This window comes from Aspergillus neoniger, assembly GCF_003184625.1.
Source record: "Aspergillus neoniger CBS 115656 unplaced genomic scaffold BO87scaffold_12, whole genome shotgun sequence".
Classification (NCBI taxonomy): domain Eukaryota; kingdom Fungi; phylum Ascomycota; class Eurotiomycetes; order Eurotiales; family Aspergillaceae; genus Aspergillus; species Aspergillus neoniger.
Window position 1 is genome coordinate 471,043 of NW_020291140.1, and position 19,976 is coordinate 491,018.

General features: G+C 47.4%; 5 protein-coding genes across 5 annotated transcripts; 3 read left to right on the top strand and 2 right to left on the bottom strand.

The window, feature by feature from the left end:
- Positions 1-2,229: 2,229 nt before the first annotated feature.
- On the top strand, positions 2,230-3,480 carry BO87DRAFT_305738 (tellurite-resistance/dicarboxylate transporter family protein; the record flags this gene model as incomplete). Its single annotated transcript, XM_025619332.1, has 1 exon — positions 2,230-3,480. The coding sequence occupies one exon, from the start codon at positions 2,230-2,232 to the stop codon at positions 3,478-3,480; it is 1,251 nt and encodes a 416-aa protein (XP_025480933.1).
- A 1,508-nt stretch (positions 3,481-4,988) lies between these two features.
- Positions 4,989-5,688, top strand: BO87DRAFT_29830 (uncharacterized protein). The gene has a single exon (XM_025619054.1). It carries the CDS (start codon positions 5,134-5,136, stop codon positions 5,569-5,571), a length of 438 nt encoding a protein of 145 aa, XP_025480934.1. The 5' UTR covers positions 4,989-5,133; the 3' UTR covers positions 5,572-5,688.
- A 3,439-nt stretch (positions 5,689-9,127) lies between these two features.
- Positions 9,128-9,926, top strand: BO87DRAFT_29713 (nagb/rpia/CoA transferase-like protein). Its single transcript, XM_025619013.1, has one exon. It carries the CDS (start codon positions 9,227-9,229, stop codon positions 9,614-9,616), a length of 390 nt encoding a protein of 129 aa, XP_025480935.1. The 5' UTR covers positions 9,128-9,226; the 3' UTR covers positions 9,617-9,926.
- Positions 9,927-16,135: 6,209 nt separating this feature from the next.
- On the bottom strand, positions 16,136-16,375 carry BO87DRAFT_375639 (uncharacterized protein). The gene has a single exon (XM_025623101.1). It carries the CDS (start codon positions 16,354-16,356, stop codon positions 16,165-16,167), a length of 192 nt encoding a protein of 63 aa, XP_025480936.1. The 5' UTR covers positions 16,357-16,375; the 3' UTR covers positions 16,136-16,164.
- Positions 16,376-17,468: 1,093 nt separating this feature from the next.
- Positions 17,469-18,728, bottom strand: BO87DRAFT_434134 (uncharacterized protein; the record flags this gene model as incomplete). Its single annotated transcript, XM_025627700.1, has 6 exons — positions 18,484-18,728; positions 18,393-18,400; positions 18,146-18,215; positions 17,781-17,869; positions 17,615-17,680; positions 17,469-17,489 (listed from the first exon to the last, which is right to left on the bottom strand). Exons 1-6 carry the CDS (start codon positions 18,623-18,625, stop codon positions 17,469-17,471), a joined length of 396 nt encoding a protein of 131 aa, XP_025480937.1. The 5' UTR covers positions 18,626-18,728.
- Between the last annotated feature and the right edge of the window lie 1,248 nt (positions 18,729-19,976).

Here is a 19,976-nt window from a genome sequence, read left to right on the forward strand (position 1 = left end):
CCAAGAGCATCCAAGAGACGGAAGGGAAGGATCGGGATTGACTTTGTGAAGGAGTAAGAAGAAGATCAGTTCTATCTCTAACTGTCTAATCTATCTGGACTATCTACTATCTGGTTCATCTGGTCAAACGTTCCGGAGGAAACTCGTGCCAAGGGATGCCCAGCCAGGATTTCCTCTGATGCCTTTCCGTCTTCCTCCGCTCCTTCCCCCCAAATTTCACTTTCCCACAAACACAATCAACTTCTTCATTTTCCATCCTCTCCTTCCCAATTGTCTGTCTGTCCCCCCACCCCCATCCAGTTGGTTGAATGGGTTCAGTTTTTGCCCTCACCGGTGACCTCAATTTATGCTGTATATGGGCCTGTTTTTTACATTGTTGCCATCCATGGGTCACCTGCATGGATCAGGGCCCACTTCCGATCCCCCCTCTCCATTACATTCTTTGGGTTGCCGTCGACTTTAGTTCTCTGACTGTCCACTCCCGAACCTCCCAAGAAGTCTCCCGCAGTCTTAATAGTATTGGCAAAAACCTTCCTGCTCGCTTCCTCTCCCATATTCTGGGCATTTTATAGCCACCACTACTTGGCAGCGGAGATGCCATGGTGCGCTGTCGATCCTCCTCTTGGCCATCGCTTATCTGGGGAGCGAAACAGGTTGGAGAAATCAGCGCACGTTGAAGATTCCTGGATGCACACTACAATGCGTTTGCCTGCTTGATTGGCTCGGATGGTGTCCATCGAGTTCCACTTTCCCAGCTCCAACCTTGTCTTTGGGACTGCCTCCCGACTGAGTAAGTGTACTATCTCTGGTCCTCCTGCTACTACTGCTACTGCTGTTTCTCGTCTCGTACCTTCCTGGCCCTGTCTCCCGTACCTAATCCTCGGTCCGAACAGGGCTTAGCATCGACCGTCTCCCGTTTGGCCACTCCTTTTGCCGCACCCGTCGCGGCCCATGTCGTAACTCACAATGGGCCGAAAAGGTTTCGGGATGGATCCAGGGGCAAAAAAATCAATCCTCGAAAATTCGGCTTTTTTGTCCCCGATAGCAACACTCATCCAAACTCAGATGTATCACCACCAGTTCAAAATTGAGACGAAGTTATACAGGTCTCTTGGCTGATTCAGACCTGTGGTCCCTGATGTGGCAGCGATTCTGCGGTGACAAATGCTGGCAATGGGCACGTCCGCACTCTCGGGGAATTTCCGGACCCCAACTCTTCAAAACGGGTAAAATTCTGTGATAATAATAACACAGTGCGTGGCGCATACCATCAATTCTTCTACCCAGAACTGAATTGCCTGCCAGTTGACGTTGTCGACGCATACCGACCCACTGATGCAGAACCATAACCTCGCATGGCTTGGCGGAAGAGAGTCTCTGGAAGGTTGAGGATCATGAACCATCTGCTCCCCTAGCCATCAGGTTCAACCTTCGCCTCCTATGATGCTTCGACTGAGTGCCGTGGATCCCTGTCCGCCTTGGCAATATGGTGGCCCCCCCCTTGTTATGATTCCTAATTCTCCTGACCTAATTTGGATATTACATACGCCTAGATATTGGGCCCCGCGATACTGATTATCTCAAGTCTAGACTGTGATGCTCTTCGCCTGGTGAGCCAACCGCTCTTGCCATGCCCCTGCAGGTCGGCTGTTATGCTCTTGGCTATGCTGTGTTGACACTTGAAGGACGATCTTTCTGGCAGCCCAAGAAGCACTGCCTTACTGTAGCCCCAAAGCATAGGGGTTGATGCGTAGTCTTATATGACCTGTGGAATGTCCTGTCTGTTGGAGGTGCAATGCATCGCTGGTAGTCGAGCTCGTGGAACAATTGGTTCTTCCAGAAGCCATTGCATCACCTGAGCAAACACCCTGTCTTACCAGAATTTTTTTCATATCCACTCCACAATTATCAAATCAGTTCTCCGTATCCCAAAACGTCTTTCCGTGCTGTTTCGCTGTGGGCCCCCGGTGTACAATAGTAGTACGGGTCCGCTCAGCTTGCTAAGGCCTGGTCACCCCTCCCTGGTTAAAAGGCTGGCTCATTCCTTTCGAGGCACTTGAACCAGACATTGTCTACTTCTTGATATTCTCCTACTGTTCACGAGCAGGGAAGCCGGTGGCTTTTGCTCTCCATCAGTTACACTGCCTCACACCTCTTCTCTATTCCTATCTCTGATTTCTTCACCTCATATCTTATACATCACCGTATAGACCATAGTCGATCGGCACTATGAACGTTGAAACGGGCCTCCCTGGCTCGTCTGGTTCGGATCTGGAAACCTTCCACCATGAGACCAAGAAACATGCCAACCATGATTCCGAGATATCTGTCAATCACAAAGCCGACTTAGGCGTCAACCATACATTCGAGAAACCAGGTCGAGTGGGCCTCCGCGAGCGTCTACGCCATTTTACCTGGGCCTGGTATACCTTGACCATGAGCTGCGGCGGGTTGGCCCTCCTAATTGTCAACCAGCCTCATGACTTCAAGGGCCTGAAGGACATTGCCCGGGTAGTCTACTGTCTCAACATTGCATTCTTCGTCATCGTTACTACTCTCATGGCCATCAGATTCATCCTGCATAAGAACATGTTGGAGTCTCTCGGCCATGACCGTGAAGGTCTCTTCTTCCCGACCTTCTGGCTCTCCATTGCAACCATGATCACTGGCTTGTACAAGTGCTTTGGTGATGACTCGAACGAAAAATTTACCAAGTGTCTCCAAGTCCTCTTCTGGATCTACTGTGGCTTCACCATGATCACCGCCGTCGCTCAGTACTCTTTTGTCTTTGCCACCCACAAATACGAGCTGCACACCATGATGCCGTCATGGATTCTGCCAGCCTTCCCTGTCATGCTTAGCGGTACCATCGCGTCCGTTATCGCAAGCGGACAGCCAGCTAGTGATGGAATACCTATGGTCATCGCCGGTATTACCTTCCAGGGTCTTGGTTTCTCTATCAGTTTCATGATGTACGCCCACTACATCGGACGACTCATGGAGGTCGGCTTGCCGAGTTCCGAACACAGACCTGGCATGTTCATCTGTGTTGGCCCACCTGCCTTTACTGCCCTCGCTTTGGTTGGTATGGCTAAGGCGCTGCCTGATGACTTCCAGATCGTCGGTGATCCCCATGCTGTTATCGACGGACGCGTCATGCTGTTCCTCGCTGTCAGTGCGGCCATCTTCCTTTGGGCTCTGAGTTTCTGGTTCTTCTGCATTGCGGTTGTTGCTGTCGTCCGCTCCCCGCCCAAGGGTTTCCACCTCAACTGGTTCGCCATGGTCTTCCCCAACACGGGTTTCACTCTCGCCACCATCACCCTGGCCAACATGTTTGAGAGCCCAGGCGTCAAGGGCGTGGCCACCGCCATGTCTCTCTGTGTCATCATCATGTTTATCTTTGTCTTGGTTAGCGCCATCCGGGCCGTTATCCGCAAGGACATCATGTGGCCGGGTCAAGATGAGGATGTGTCTGAATGATTCCTCACACCGCCTTGGTTCCTTTTCCATTTCTTGTCTCATATTTTAGCCTCAGCATCTTTTAGGTTTCAATGTTCTTGCATCTCTAGCGGTGAATTCTGGTGAAACGATTATATGCATACACTATATTGAGCGCTCATTCTTTGTGTCAGCCTTTTTACGACTCCTTTGGGATTGTTGTTCTAGCTACACAGGCGTTTGGGATACATTGTAGATTTAGAATTAGACTTTTCCATATCCTACAATCCCCTTTTTTTCATTTGTGATTCCACCGGAAGTTCCCTAGGGTAGACAACTAGTAATGGCCCACGTTCTCCTGCGTGAACAGCAACCCGATCCCTTCTTGCTACACAATACGGACTTTCTCGTAGTGTGATGTTCATTACGAGAGACTGCGTGGAATGGTATTTGTCGCATTGACTCGTTCACTCTTGCCTCCGTTCACACTTCTCGACCGTTCACCATCTCCACTTCCTATTCGGGGCGAGAGATGTCTCCATTCCACGAGAATATGTGAATCCTGATGTTCAGCGTAACGCCGTGAGGCTCTCATTCCACGATCTGGGCCCTTATTCCACGGTTTGAAGCCCCCATTCCACGACTTTTTCTCTCATTCCCATGTATAGAGTGAACGGAGGCACTGGACTGTGAACGATGATCTGGACTCTGATGACTGATGATTCTCAGGTATAAAAACGCCCTCCTTTACTCTCCAAATCTCTCCTTCGCATTCTCCCCTCCTCTCCATACTCAGCAAGGTCCCAAGCATCGATCTGACTGCTCATCAGCTCATCATACACACTTTTGAATCATCTCTATCTCTATCATCTTCATCATCTTCATCTTCATCGCACTCTCTTTCGAAGCTTAGATGGCTACTGTATTCTTTCAATACTTTCTTCTTCCTATCTAGTCATATCTTATCTTCCTGCTTGATACTGCTTCTGATGTAACCTCATTCTCTTGTCTGCTTCCCTTCTGTCAACGATGTATCCCCACTCAGAGTTTTGCCTCCTCCACATTCTTTCTACCGCTTTCTTACGCTCATTTCACACTCTCCATCATAACTTGTCAAGGAGGGGTAATATTCCTTGCTTTGGGGACCCTCTATCGCCTCACCTGATCACTTTCTTTTTTGGGGATGGGGGTTTAGTCTAACGAGCGGGGAACAACCCTAAGAAGCCGTCTGTTCCGATGGCACGACCTTCATTTGTTTCCATTATACGTCACACCATCTTATTTGTGGTATTATTTCTGTTCTTCTTCATTATGACTCTCATTTGTGCTGTTTTTCTCTTTGGTGCCACGTGGGCCTGTCCAGTTGGCCTCACTCAAGTTTTGGGGCGGGATGAGATCGACTAGCAGCAACATCCGCCTCATCTCGCCTAGCGAAACGGGAAAATCTCAGCCTGCATACGGAGTATTTTCTAAAACCCCCCCGGGGAAATACCGGCTACGATGGGTGTGGCATAAGCCGGCTTCTCCGAATTCCCCGACCGTCGTGGGCATACATTCGGCTTCGGCATGCCGGGGGAGGCTCTCTTTGCCACGGCATCTCCAAGCTCATTAACGCCGAGATACCCACAGTAAGCATAAAAAAGCCCCTGGTTCCAGCCACTCAGGAAAACTAACCCCACTTGGTCAGGGCACACCATGGGGATACAATCACCTTTTGGGTCACCGGTCTTGCCTCGGATGAAGTCCGTCGAGCAACCTGCCACTCTGTCATTCTTATTGGAAACAAGACAGAATAGCGTTGAAAAAAAAAGCTCTTCTCGGCGACGATCCAGCCCTCGATCGGCTCACTGTGCCGGAAGATCGTACCTCGGCCATCCAACCACATCCCCTCGATTATTATGCATAAAGCGCCTTTTTGTGCTTATTCGATTTTACATTTCTTGTCCTCTATGCTTATCCTCATGCCAATTTTCATTAATCTTTCCTTTGCCCCCCACCCAACGCGCCGACCGAGCGGTTTGCATCTCCGCAGCAGTTCTGACTCGCGTCACCCTCTTCTCCAAAAGCCGCCTCGTTCGTGGCTCCCTTACGACTCCTTATTGCATTGTCTCTCGTAACAGAATCACGCCATGATGCCTCAACAACTCCGAGACGCCCTTGCACAACTCCGCGGGACATTTAGTCTCCATCGTTCACGTGCAGTCCACCCCCGATGATCTGTGGCCGCGTTAGTGATTTTTATGACATACTGAAATCAAGCCCCATGGAGAAGGCCTGCGCCGACGATTCTGATTACGGCAACTCGCCCGGCACGGTATATACGCTGCGAGACCATTCCTATACTACCCCATCTATCATTCGGTGGAGATGGCATATACGAGACTTCTCGACCTTGATTGGCTGGCCCAGTCTTCATCAACACCACTGACAGCTCTCACCTATACACAATGGATAAGGTGCCAATCAGTGCATAATTATATAATCTCCAAAACGGTGTGCGACATTTCGACGCTTTGCAACAGTGTCGCGAATGGTGATTACAATTTTAACCGTCGTTGCGTATATATATCGACACTATAAGCCATCGAACACATCCGAAGGGCCAGCGGGCAAGAAGAAGTGCACCACTGTATCGTATACAATATATTTTCCCGACATTCTGAGCTCATCGACTCTTCGGGCTACGCTATACATCGGAAGAAAACAGAGAAACTTTCGAGGCATCAGAAGGCTTCGTTGATCGGGACGAAAACGACCTGATAATAGATCTTCGTCACTTCAAGCGATCCAGCACCAGCTCATCGGCTCCTTGGCCTACGCTGTATATTGACAGGATGAGTGTGGAAGCTTTCGAGACCTCAGAAGGATTCGTCGATTGGGACGATAATGATCCTTTGAGCCCACGAAACTTTATTCGTGATGCGACGCTGGCTCGTCGATGCCGCGCTGGAAGAGCCACTGATGTACGCTTTCGACATTCTGCAGTCATACATTCTCTCTCCACTCACTGCTTCGAGCCGAATAACCAGTTCTTCGAAACGACAAACTTAAGTCATTCCTTCGCTCTATATACTGGCGCTACAATCAGCAAGAGGTTTCACCCCGTCGCTTCGATTAGCTAGCTTGATTTAGCTTAGCTCCAAAAGGGCTCGGAAGAAGGAGACATTGAGGGACATTGTCCGTTGGACGGTCGCTCCTCTTAGCGTTCGACTGCTCCCTCTATATAGCGACTGTGCAGGCACCAGTCAGCCTCTATATACTTTCCATCGCGGCTGGTCCCTGAACGACCGATATAGCCTCCAGAGTGGCAATCAAAAAACTCTACGAGGCAGCTTTCTTTAGGAGCATCATTTCGATTCCCACATTGGAAGAGTTCGCTCGATGCAACCTATCAGTTGACGGGGCTCTCCTGAAACCGGAATCTCATTAAAGCGAAGAAAATCTTGAACTGCGACGAGGTCTTCTTATTTTTCCGTCGCTTCATTGCTCCGTGGCGTTCTCGCTTCGACGTCCACTGCTCCGTTGTCTCATCTCCTGAAGCCTAAAGCATTTCTTCGCTTCATTGCTTGGTCGCTTTATCGCTGCTTCACTTCGTCACTGTGCCGTTACATCGCTGCGTCACTCTATGACTGCGTCGATGACATCCTGGCCAGGTCCTGCACTTCAACGTCTGCAGCATGTGCAAACGCCCCACTGCTTCCAAACACCACGACGAAAGACATCGGACTAGCAGTTCAAATCTCTCATGTCTCTCACATCTTTCACTTCTCGAATATCGATGATCGAGGTTAAGCTTGCCAGAACGGCACCGAAGCGGAGGGCATGAACGCAGGCAATGGTGATGGCTCCTCATTGAAGATAGCATTGGCGATTCGAAGACCGAGAAGAAACGCTTTGCCCTCATTCTGGACAAGACTGCGGTTTCATGAAGTACAACCAGCATTGGAGAAACACCGCAACCCGGCTACTCGTACGCATGACTGGGCTGAACAGTTTTAGCGATGAGCTCAAACTTCAGTCTGCTCGCTGCATAGACTATGGTCTGTCTTTCTGTCAGCCTGACATTGGCTGTCCGATCTCCAACTTCATACCCAAGTGGATTGAGCTGGTGTACCTTGGTTCAAGAACCATCACGAAAGGCACATCGGATTCAAGGTATTTTGCAGGCACTATCACTGGGAAGCCTGACTTAATCATATATATAAAGGCTGGAGTCAATACCTTCGAACGCGACTACGACCAGTGAAAGACGTTAACTCTCGCAACAACGATGGCTCCGGCAAAGGCCTTACAAACGACCACCAACCGTCTTCGAAAACTACGACGCAAGGCAATATATATACGCGATGGAAGCTAACCTCGTCAAGGATGCCTTGGCACATCGGAAGCCACAGGACTGGACATCGGAAGCCCCAGGAATGAGAGGACAACTTAAGGAGTGAGAATGCTTGCGACATTGGCTGCTGTCGTAAACGCTTCTCACTAAGACTCACAAGACTCGGAAACAAGACTCATTGGTGGTACCTCGTGGCCAACTCCCAAGGTACAGCCATCACCATACTTTCCTATATACACTCCAGTGTACAAGATGCCTTGGCGAATGCGGGAAGCATCAACAAAGGAAAGGACATTGAACAGATGACTTTGTCTGCGACAAGTGTTTCGTCCAGACCGGCCAGCGTCGGCTGAACGCTCCTGGCATTTACCAAAAGCAATTGCATTGGCGCAGGTTCGCTAAATACGACGCAAGGCATCACTTTCTCCAAAAGTGTCGCCGCGATTGGGTTTGCCAATTACTATGGAAGGCATCGTTCTCGCCAATCTTACGACGATGGCCTTCCAGGTTGGTGATACACAATCGCCAGGACTTGCGCAGCAATGGAAAGTCTCCTAGAACTACCTGATTGTTCCGTCGCATTATGTCTCCCTCCAAAAGTGACTGGTCGCTGCGAAAGCTCATCGCTCTTTTCACTTTGACAATCCAGAGTCACCGAGTCTGAACTTATCTCATCGAGCTATGACTGAAGGCAGGGTTTGCCAATCACTACGGAACGCATCATCTTCCTTGAAGCAGCGCTGAAGACATCAAGGATGCAGCCAATGGGTATCACACAGCTTAAATTGCTTGCGGGAATCGTCGGCTGATCCATCGGTCGCATCGTGTCACCTTCATATGGTAACTGGTCGCTGCGAAAGCTCATCGGTCTGTTCACCTTTGCAGGTCCACAGAGCCAACAAGTTCGAACTTATGTATTCGAGCTTTGACTGAAGGCAGGATCTGCCAATTACTACGGAACGCTTCATCTTTCCCCAGCATAACGAGGGAGGCATCAAAGACAAGGCCACTGGCAAATCGCACAGCATAAATTGCCTGCGGGAATTGTCCCCTGATTCTTCGGTCGCACCATGTCGGCTTTGGATGAGGGGATTCAGCCATCTGGCATCACACGGCATAAATTGCCTGGAGGACTTGTCACTTAATTGCTCCATTGCAACATGTTGGCTTCGGATGATGGACAAGGCCTTTAAGAATCGCACAGCATAAAAGGTTCTGCAAAGCACTCTCGGACAACTCCATCTTGACAGCATTGCTACGCTTGATTGACCTTACATCTGCCGACGAAACTTATATCTCTGCACTTGCTCTGACAGACATGTCTCCTTGCATTCTCATCTGCGTCCAGAGAGCAGCCTTACAATCAACGAACGGCACAGCCATCGCCTCATCCGCGATCTATTCGCTCATAAGGATGCCATATTCGGTGAATTGAAACACCAGTCCAGAGTCATGGGAATCAGAACATCCATCGACCATCCTCGCGTGGATATTCCGCCCCAGAACATCAATATCCTCGACGGCAACGCACCCGATCTCGCGGCTGAGTATTCATCCTTTGAGGCGCGAATTGCTCGCTATGGCGGTATTAAGCTCTTCCTGGGTGGTCTGGGTCCAGACAGGCATATCACTTTCAACGAACCAAGCTCCTCTTTGAACAGTCGTACTCGTGTTAAAACCCTGGCATATGACACAATCTTGGCTAACTCGCGGTTCTTTGGCAATGACTTGGACTTGGTGTTGCGGAGGTCACTTACCGTGGGTATTCAGACTATCATGGATGCTCGCGAATTTGTCATCGTGGCCACCGGTGCTCACAAGGCTCGTCATCAGCACGGATGAGAGCAAGTCGGCAATCGCACAGCATAAATTGCCTGCGATGTTCCGTCGCAAGATCTTGGATGATGGGACACAGCCATCTGGAATCACACGGCATGAATTGCCTGCAATAATCATCGTCGCCGGACTGTTCCGTCGCTTCGGATGATGGCTGGTAACTCAGAGGCTAGACTCACTCGACTTACAAACGTCTCTGACTGATCTGGTAACCCTACGCTCTTCATGCGGTCAAGGACGTTGATTATGCTACCTTCGAAAGAGAATAAATAAAGGAAGAAGCAAGGGAAAAGAAAAGAAAAGAAAAAAAGATAAGAGAAAAGGGAAAAAGGGAAATGGAAAAAGAAAAGGAAAAAGGGGAAAAAAAAAACCCTTATATATAGAAGGCCTCCGAGCTCTGGTATGAACCATGACGGAGTGCGTCTCGATTACGATATTGTCCTTCAAAGGAAGCTTTTCGAAGAAAAAAGCCCATACGAGACATGCAAATTCGTGCACGAAGTCTACAAGGATATCATCATTCTCACCGGCTACGACCAAAAGCCAAGCACCAAGCTACGTACAGCTGTGATTTTGGACTGCGTCACAAGCTCGCTTTACACAGCGACGTATGGTGCTCGTGGAAATCGCCTACCTTTCATCATCGCAGAAAATAAGCGAGAATACAAAATGGTGGTGGAATCACTCGGAGGCTTAGTAGGTGTCATTGCCACTCAAAAGCGCGATTGCGACTTCGTATATCGATGGTGACCTCGACTTAGTTGTCACTCTCACAGCCGTCTTGAGATCTCCGACACAATCTATATACAATCTGACCCAGTGACTCAGCACACTGCTGCGTCGACTCTTATAAGACTACAACGATCATCTTCGGATCCAGCAGCGATGCGATATCTGATGGGGCCTATAATATCACGGTCGCAATCTACAGTTCCGATGCTTTAGTTTCACGCATTTTTCCTAAAGCTGTCCAACCTCTGCTACCGCATCCGAAACCTCAAGCTCACTTCGATCGAGCGACCCAGCTATGACTATTGCATCGCCGAATCTTCCAAGCATGGCATGGCTTCACAAAAACGCGTCACTGAGCCTTGCTACAGTTTCTGGTCGATTTTATAGCAGCTATGGTGCCTATTATAACTCATCGTAACACACAACGATGTCCAGTTGCTTTTTCCATGCGGTATCTGCCAATCGCGTCTTCTCGTCGAAAGGAAAGACGAAGAATATTATATACGGCTGCTTGAGTACCTAGGTGGACTCTGAACTTGACGACGCTCCGTTTAATACTCTCACTTTGGGCCTGGACGGGTATTTTGAAGATTCATCTTATATATGCGGCCTTCGAGCCTGCTTTCAACCTTGACTTTACTGGGGAGATTCTGGATCTTTCTGAAGGCGATCTCTTGCTTGAGTCATCTGCTCAAATGGAAGAGATGTCGAAAATCGCGACATATTATCATCATCTAAATATTCTTTGGCCACGTCGCATGGTATCAGCCATACCAGAAAAAGAGTGAAACGAGCAAAGGTAGATCCATCTTCGGCCATCGAACTGGCAAAGGCAAGCTCATTAGCAATCACCATGAGCAAAGTTTGAACAAGCTTCGAACAACGGTCTTGCTGGGAGCGCATTTCTTAGTGTAGCAGGTGGCACAGTGGGTGATCTGTTTGCCCGTCATGAGCCAAGTGCACCGATGATGCTCTACACAAGTTCTCCATTCATCGGTCCTGAGGTGAGCCGTGATTGCCAATAGAACCGACAGCAAACGCCTTGCGTCAAATGCTCCATCTCGAATTGTTGGCACACGTTCTGGATAACGAAGCGACATCTACTTCTTCAAATTCTCAAGTGGCCTTACGCAAGCGACCGTGGTATCGCCTTTTCCAACCCATCGCTTGATTCTTCTTATCTTGCCGGGAACATACTTCTTCGATTGCTCTTTCTTCCCGCAACCATCTGCTAGAATCCGGCGTCGAATTCTCTTGAGCTGAATGGCCGAAGGCGATGCATCCAATGGGTCGGTTGCGACGATTTTCTTCACAAAAGAGGAAGCAGCCAAGATTTACTGTGGTTGGCTCGAATTCTCGGGCGATGATAAAGAGACAGCACTCTGTCGCGAATGCACTTTCGGTTCTTAACAACCTCGTGTCAACAGTCGAACTCTAATTTCATCTACATCACACTCCGGCTCTGGTCTCGGTGCATGCCAAAGCTTGGTGAAGATCAATGATCGAGACGACGACGTTATCGCTCTCCATCCTTCGACGCAGGCTCTCATTTGGAAGAAAACACTTCACGCAAATACCTAAATTGCCTGCTTGAACGTTGGGATCAAAAACGCGGGTGACATCGACCATGGCTTCATGTTTTCGTCCTCTGATCACTCTCAATAATTACTAGCCCTTCGACACTGGCTACTAATCTCATTCTGCATGAATACATACCTGTGTTCTTGTATCTTTTTTTATCTACGGAACATTTCAAAATCTCCTATTCTTTAGAGGTAGATCTAGCCGATCAAGCGTTCACCTGATCCCAAACACACAGATGAACCAAGCCCAAAGCGACAACCATCTCTACAAAAACGCCTAACGCATTCTGCTTTCCAAAGAAATGAAGAGGATTTGAAGCACCCAATTTCCCGTGCCATGGCCCATACGCATCACGAATGACTTTGTAAAGCTGGCTGGCTGATGCGAAAGCGCTTACCTTTCGACCACAACAGACTTTCGCAAATACAATTGCCTTTCGATGCTGCAATCAGCAGTGGTTGGGGTTGCATAAGAGCCCCAGCAGGGCGATTCCTCTATCACGCTGGGAGATATCGTCGATGTTGGGACCACTCATCCGGATCATAAAACCCAAGCCGTTACATCTATATAACTCATAGCTCATTTCTCAGACGAGTCAATTCTTTTGCTAAGACTCAAGAACACAGGGACGCTTCTCTTAGGCTTCAGAAAGCTAGTCGAGGTTATATTACACTTTCGAGTGGAAAGCGCTCCTCGATTACCGTTTCACTGCGCGGTTTAATAAAAGCCAATACAACCAACTTGCTTCACAAACCAATTCAGCTCAAACGCACAAGTTAAAGCCATTGGATCGCCTTCTTTATGGCTTGGGCTATCGATCTATCGAAAAGTGAGCGCGCTAGGATTTTAGTGACCCAATCTCGACTTCAGTATGATGTTCTATTCAGCTATCGATCATTCTGAAGTGAATGGGTCGCTCAGAATGACTATATCCACTGGAGAATGAAGTGAGAATTTCGCCCATGGAGAAAAAATGACCATGGGTATCTCAGATATCTTGCGTCGGAGATGATGACGACAATGGGTCGGAAGTTCACTATAATCCTCACTTCAAGAACGAATGTGGAACAAGATCAAGGCCATCATTAATGTCGTCTTCTGGCTTACTATGTACGCAAAGTATGATAGCATGCTACGGTCTATTGCCTACGTTTATATAGAGTGGCTCATTTTGAAGCCAACTTAACGCCTGGTGGCAGTTTTATCGCCAGAAGGGATCAGACGAGACGGTATCCAGCACCTTCTCAGGCTTGGTGTCTGTGGAAGCGGTCATATCCTCCGTGAGTTATCTGTTGCTCAGCTGTATGCTATCTATGTGGTTACTAACCTACCTGTTTCCAGAGTTTCGATCGATCGATTGAAGAATCTCCATAGATCGCTTCTTCATCTTCGGATTCTATACACAGTCTTCGCTCCTTGTTCTGATTTTATAATTGCGAAATTTGAAGATCGAGTTCAGCTACGATCTTCCGAAACTGCTTGCAGAGTTCCACCAATGCTGCTTGCACCATGCACGGGAGCCGACAGTAACTTCACTAGAGAAGTTTGATCGACTATATATCTCCATCTTGTCCAATGCAGCAGTGACTGGATTCATTCTCGATAAGATCTTGCACAAATCTGACGACGAGGCACCTCGCTTCTATCTCTACTCTTCCATGTAAGGGCGGGTGTCTTCTACCATCGTCAAGAACTGGAGCATCTACTCAACAATTTGACAACCTACAGCAACAGTACATGCTGCTTAAACACATGAAGATCCTTCATGCTAAATTTGCCATTTTGACTGGGAATATTGCAAGGCAGCAACGCGAGCAAGAATGGCCCTGCCGTTTGCTTTTCCGTCACAACTTGAACAAATGGCGGCTTGCACAACATTATACCAACAATGAAAGCGCTGTTCCATCCTGATCGAAAACTTATAGTAGAACTAGCGAGAAAACTCGAAAAAGCTCGTGCTGCATATTTGACGGACAGCAAAGTGGAATATAGTAATTGCATGACGGCCTTCTCTTCGTGCTAATTATACCTCGCTTTCGCATGTCCATACTCATTCCTTTCTAGGTCTGGTGGACGCCAAATTTAAGGAGAAATGCGGCTGAGAATTATCGAAACTCGGAGACAGCTGCATTGAATAAGCAATGGGAAGCTCAGCGGTCCGCTAGAATCATACGAGATCACTTTCGAATGAGTGTGCTTTTATCATACCGAACAAGATACGTGGATGATCCTGTCAAGAAACTCGACTGTCCGTCTACAAAGAGGAAGAACAAGAAAGTATCTAGCCTACAGCCGATACGATGGTGCAGCGTTCTAGCTCCCGAAAAGAATGTATTGCCTTTCGATCTAATCACAGCATCGAGGCTATCAATAAGCTAGCGTTGTTCCACTTACATTCTTCAGTGATCTCCGAGTCTAGTGAGTGGTAGTGTGTGGAGAAAAGGAAAATGGAATGTCGTTGGCATACCTAGCGAACCCACTTCCACCAAGACCACAAAGAGCAACGTCAACCTCTGTCGCACACTATGGAAAAGCCGACCACAAGTTTCGAAGTTCCGGGGACTAAGGTTGACGAACAAATCTTCTTGTCCAAAGAAATAGATTATATAATTCAAGAAAGGTTTGAATCAGTGCCATTCAAACTTGAGTTATCAGCAAAGCTCTATATAAACATGCCACCTCACATCGGCAGATACTGGCTAAGAACAGGGCCATAATGCTGGCACTCTTTGGCTTATGCGAAGCAAATCGTCACATCTATCGAATAAGAAGCCACGTGGACAGGGGTCAGATTGGATCCTGCATGGAAGTCGAAATGCAGTATCTGTGGCTCACAACTGGGACTTGTCATAGACTTCGAAGAAGCATCCGACGACAATGACATACTCGAATAATTCTGGGACTGGTTAGTTCTACCATGCGCACTATACATTCGACGCAATGCTCCAGTAAAAAAAAAGAACCTGCCAATTTACAATTGACCTTTCCTCGAACTCACGCACTTCAGTCGCTGCCGATTGACTGGTTCAATCACTGCGTTGGCTGTGATGCAGTTCCAAAAGAAGCTCTATCAATCTTATTATCGGGCTCATGGTCAGAAAATGGTCGAAGAGAAGACGCCAGGCTTATATTTGACTAGATATATATTCTATTCCCTCGACAGTGACCGTTCAAAGGAGGAATACAATGCCATGGCAACTTATTAGGCCAAGTTGACAAGACTCGTCCTACTCTACCTCACCATGTCGGAATGGTGTTCTACTTTTGATCTACAAAGGCTAGATCCAACGAATGTTATATAGAGGTATCAAGATTATAGCCAAGGAATATTTTCCTGATGATCGGGAACTGGTGTCTTCCCTCTGACTCGGGTTTCCCTCTTTATTTACAACATGGGGGCTCAAATTTAATACCTTTTGCCGACTGCGCCTCTAAAAAAGCCAACCATATGCGCATATATCAGCGCTTCGTGGAAGTGGCGACTCCGACAGCTGAAGAACAGTGGTTTGGGTTCTCTATCTACACAAACCCAAGTCCTGAACATAAAAAGGAAGCATTTACGAACCACTGGAAGCCACGAGCCACGTTGGCTAGTCAAAAACATCTCTACTTCTTACATCATAACTAGCCACAAGGACAGGAAAGCCGATCTTCCATATTGATGTCCTTCTCCCCGCTTCTAAGGACCCCAGGCGTTCGTCGACTGCCTTAGTGTTTCTCTGCTTACTTCTGCTTGTTAAGCACTAAGCTGACGGTTGGGCTTGCGTTTCTGACGGACAAAAAGTCTCAGCGAGTGGTAGTTCTACTTGTCTACGCTCCATTGATCTTGCTAGATTGCTTGATTGATAGTTGCTGCTTGGAAGGTACAGCGACCTGCTTGGAAGCTGCTCACCCCTGTTTCGATGGGCCTGGTTGATGCTTCTTTATCCTCTCTTTATCTTCCTGGAATCAGGCTTGCAACATAGAACCTCCAACCAGCCAGCGCGCAGACAAAACTCATCCGGCTCCGTCCTTTAGTGAATCATCTATACACGCGAGGAAAAGTTATAAAGCGGCCCTTTAGATATTATCTATTATCTATGATCTGGACAGACGCGTTATAATCTCCGCTTAATCGCCTGCGAAGGAAAAACCGCAAAGTCACGCTCTACGAATGGCGAGTTGGTACACTGGGCCTTCTCAGCGCCTTTTATCGACGCAGCATTAGCTGTTGTACACAGCAGTGTGGTTTCATCCGATCACTGCGAATTGGCGTAGGTGGACAACTCCTCCACATCAGCCTCGCTCTTCCTAGAGTTTCCGGGCGATGCCTTGTCCACAGTCGAGTTATCCACCGCACTGGTCATGATTGGCTCGGGGTCCTCTCTGCAGACGCCATACTTGACTTCGACATAGCGCTCGGCACCAAAGTCAAGGAGGAAGATGCACATGAGCGAGGTCACTGACACATTGATCGAAAGGTCCTTCAAACAACAGATTGCCGCCTTCCTCATTCTCGAGTTCGGTGTTATCTTCCACTCCGTCATCATTGGTCTGAACCTGGGAGTTACCGGCGACGAATTCGCGACGCTCTACCCGGTCCTTGTCTTCCACCAGTCCTTCGAAGGTCTGGGTATTATGTTTACAGGTACTAAGGTACCATATCTTGATCGAAAGGATGGCCATGCCACCATATTATCTCTATTTGATATCCGCGAAGAGAAGCCGCGAACTTATCCGCTATATGGTGGCAAATTGTTAATGGGCTTTACTAATGGCCTTTTAACAACGCAGCATTATTATACGCAGTAATGATGAATTATCCCATTACTGCGAAGCAACAAGGGCATGATCTTTAAATGTACAATAGTACCGTATTCCGGCAGTAATGTAGATTCATCCGATTACTGCCAAGCATGCTTGCACACCTAAAAGGCACGATCCATAAAAGTACCATAGTACTATATTAAAAGTACTATGGTACCTATGAAAGATACTTTATCGACCGAACAAACGGTCTTATCTCTATATGATCCCTAAAGGCCGAGATAGTCATTTCGAGACTCGCTTCCCACTACTTATGGTGGTCTTCTTTTGAACGTATCGACAACGGGGCTTATATTTACGACTTATCTTCCTAGTCTCTGGGACGTACGTGGACGGAGCATGAAGCTCTAAGCATGCTTAAAAGCTGTCGATACTCTTTTTCCTTCATTCTAATATCGAGGACAAAGGGGTACCTAGCACATGGCGTGTCCGTGCAACCTTTGACGCTAGAACCGATGTTCCTAAACATCTGCATCTTCTCCGCCATCCTGTTTAGTACCTTCTATCTTTTATTCGGTACGTTTCAGTTGGTCTTTGAAAGCGTATAAGGCTTCGAGCTATGGCAGCGACGGTCTTTGTTTCCTGAGCCTGTTCGTCGGGATGCTCTTTGCCATATTCTCGGATCCTTTCTGGCGTCGCAACAGAAATGGCAGACGTTCTAGCCATCTTCCGTGCTTAATGCGGAGAAGGCGAAAGATTTAAGACAATTCTTATTCCCATTTTATCACGCCAAAGATTAAAGCAAAAGGCAGATAACCTGGTTTAAAACAAAACGCAGGATCCAGAAATAAAGTAACCATCATGATTAAGTGATGGTACCTGTGGGAATAGAATGGCGAATTTCCCAGCTGAATCGTCGTGTTACTTATTGCATGGACGTACCATCCCTCGTGGATTATTGTTCCACTTCTGAACAAGCTTGACTGGCTCTTCTTTGGAATGGTCTACCTAAAAGACCCAAAGAGCCTTGGATCATGCTCATCTTTACACGGATAAGTTAAACATTCGGCACTACTTTATCAAATTTATCTTTGGATGGATAAATTACATGAGCCTCATATACTAGACTGGGGGTTCGCGGTGCCGACTCGACGGAGTAGTGAGAGTGAGCGGTTGAGGATAGACGCATGGCGCATTCTATACATGAAGACCTGCGCAGATAGCCTCATACGAGGTCATTTTCTCAATTCGATCTGCGACTTAGCTTCCCTTAATCCAGGCCAGCCAAGACGATAAACGACTGGCGATCGCTGGGAATATACATAGTATACCCCTTTTCGGGACGGTCCTTCTATCATTGACGTTGCCTTTTATGAGAGGGTTACCCTCATTTCGAACTGCCCGCAAGACTCCACTCATCCAGGGCCGCGGTCTACTGATTTACTTCACCATTCAATATGAATGGTGACTTACGATCGCTCCCTCCAGTCTGGGGGTCCAAAGTCGAGAGCATACGCTTCTTATAAAGGATATAAGGCCTTGCCTAAGCGAATTATCACTATATAACGATGACTGGCCCCTTATATCCTGGTGCGATCTACTCAACCGGCACACGCTGTCGCTATATAAATGACGCAGGAGTTCATGGAGTTGGATGCATGGATAGCTTCCTCCAAACATGTCTTTCCAGATATTCGAGTGAAGACAAGTGAAAGCTTACAGACTTGTCTATTTTTTTGCCCCCTAAAGGACATGGACAATAATTGAAGTGATTCGTCTGCTTATTAGACTTACGTCGAGGTGCGACTTACCCAGCCCTTTTAAGTGGCATGTATAATCGCCGGGGATACTTTCGCACAAGACTTTGTACTTGGCTGAATGGACCGACAGAAAATGCCCGTCAATAGTGTCTTTCCAGAAACTGGGCCCAGATGAGGAAGAGTCTCCGGACATGTTTGTCCGTGCTTTTGCCCTCTTATGAAGGATGTCGGGGGAGTCGCTACAGATAATATGCGTCTCTACATCTGTTTAGGAGCTCTAGTATGGTCTACCCCACACGATCATCAACCGACCATACTTCTCAACTCTATATAAGGCTACTATCAGCATCGCACTACCGTTGCTTTATACCCTTGCACTTGGAACTGTTTTCCGGTTCATCGAATATCCCGCATATTCGTTCGGCACCATGACTCTCGCCGAGGAGCTCCGCTCGAGTGTTTCGCGGGCTGTCGTTGTCTATCTGGCATCATGACGACGCTTCTCATAACATTGGCTGATGGAGTTCAATGGTTAAGATATCGTCTTATTAAAAGCTATGGATAATGATAGCGATTGATGAGATGGATGGAATCTTGGAACAAATTCACATGTACTATTCAACTCATAAAGTGAGTTGACTTATTTGTATTAAGAACAAGAAACATAAAAAACGAAGCTATAACCTAAATTTATAGTCTTCCTTCTCCTACTTAGACTTTCATCTTTACTGACATAGTATGATATTACTCATAGTACCTAGCAGTATGTTTCGTAGATACTGGTAAATAATAGAAGAATACATAGAAAACTAGTTTATCAACTTGGTGCTAAACGAATACACTAAGCCCCTCTCAAGAATAGCAAAGAGACCAGTGAACGCCAACTAAAATATTCATGGAAATATTGTTTGTTCCAAGACTCAAGTACAGAATAGTCTCCAAACATTTATTATTCAGTCATACTGTCGCGCTAATGATTAACTTAACATTGCATACAACTTTGGTAACGTTAAAACCTTCTTTTTTCCTCTTTCCCTACCTGGTCAACATGCTCCTTCTCTTCTGATCTTATCTTTCTATATATGATCCTGCCGGTCTGCCTCTCCCAAGCTGGGAACTTTCGGATATGGCATTCGGTCTATCCAGAATTGTCAACTAGAGGGGAGCGGGAAGTATTGCAGATCCTTCTGGCGATGATCGTGATGGCTACGATTTCCCTGGGTTGCCCCGCTGAAGGGAGTAATGGCTTGCTTCACAAAAGGACGCTACCCACTTTTTATCTAATGAGATATACTAGGCATCAATTATATAGAGTTAGTTGGACATCTAGCCTCACATGCGTTGGATCAGAAGAGATCCACATTGGCAGAGTGGGCACATCGCCTCAGATGATTCGAGCAGACTCGGGCGGATCCCCACAACCTCGCGAAATGGCCCAAATAGGAAACTCTCATGATATGGATGAGCTACATTAGCCTTAAAGGGAGATGTTGGTCAATGTAGTATTCCGCTTAGGGGTAATCTATCTTCCTCTTTTGGCCAAA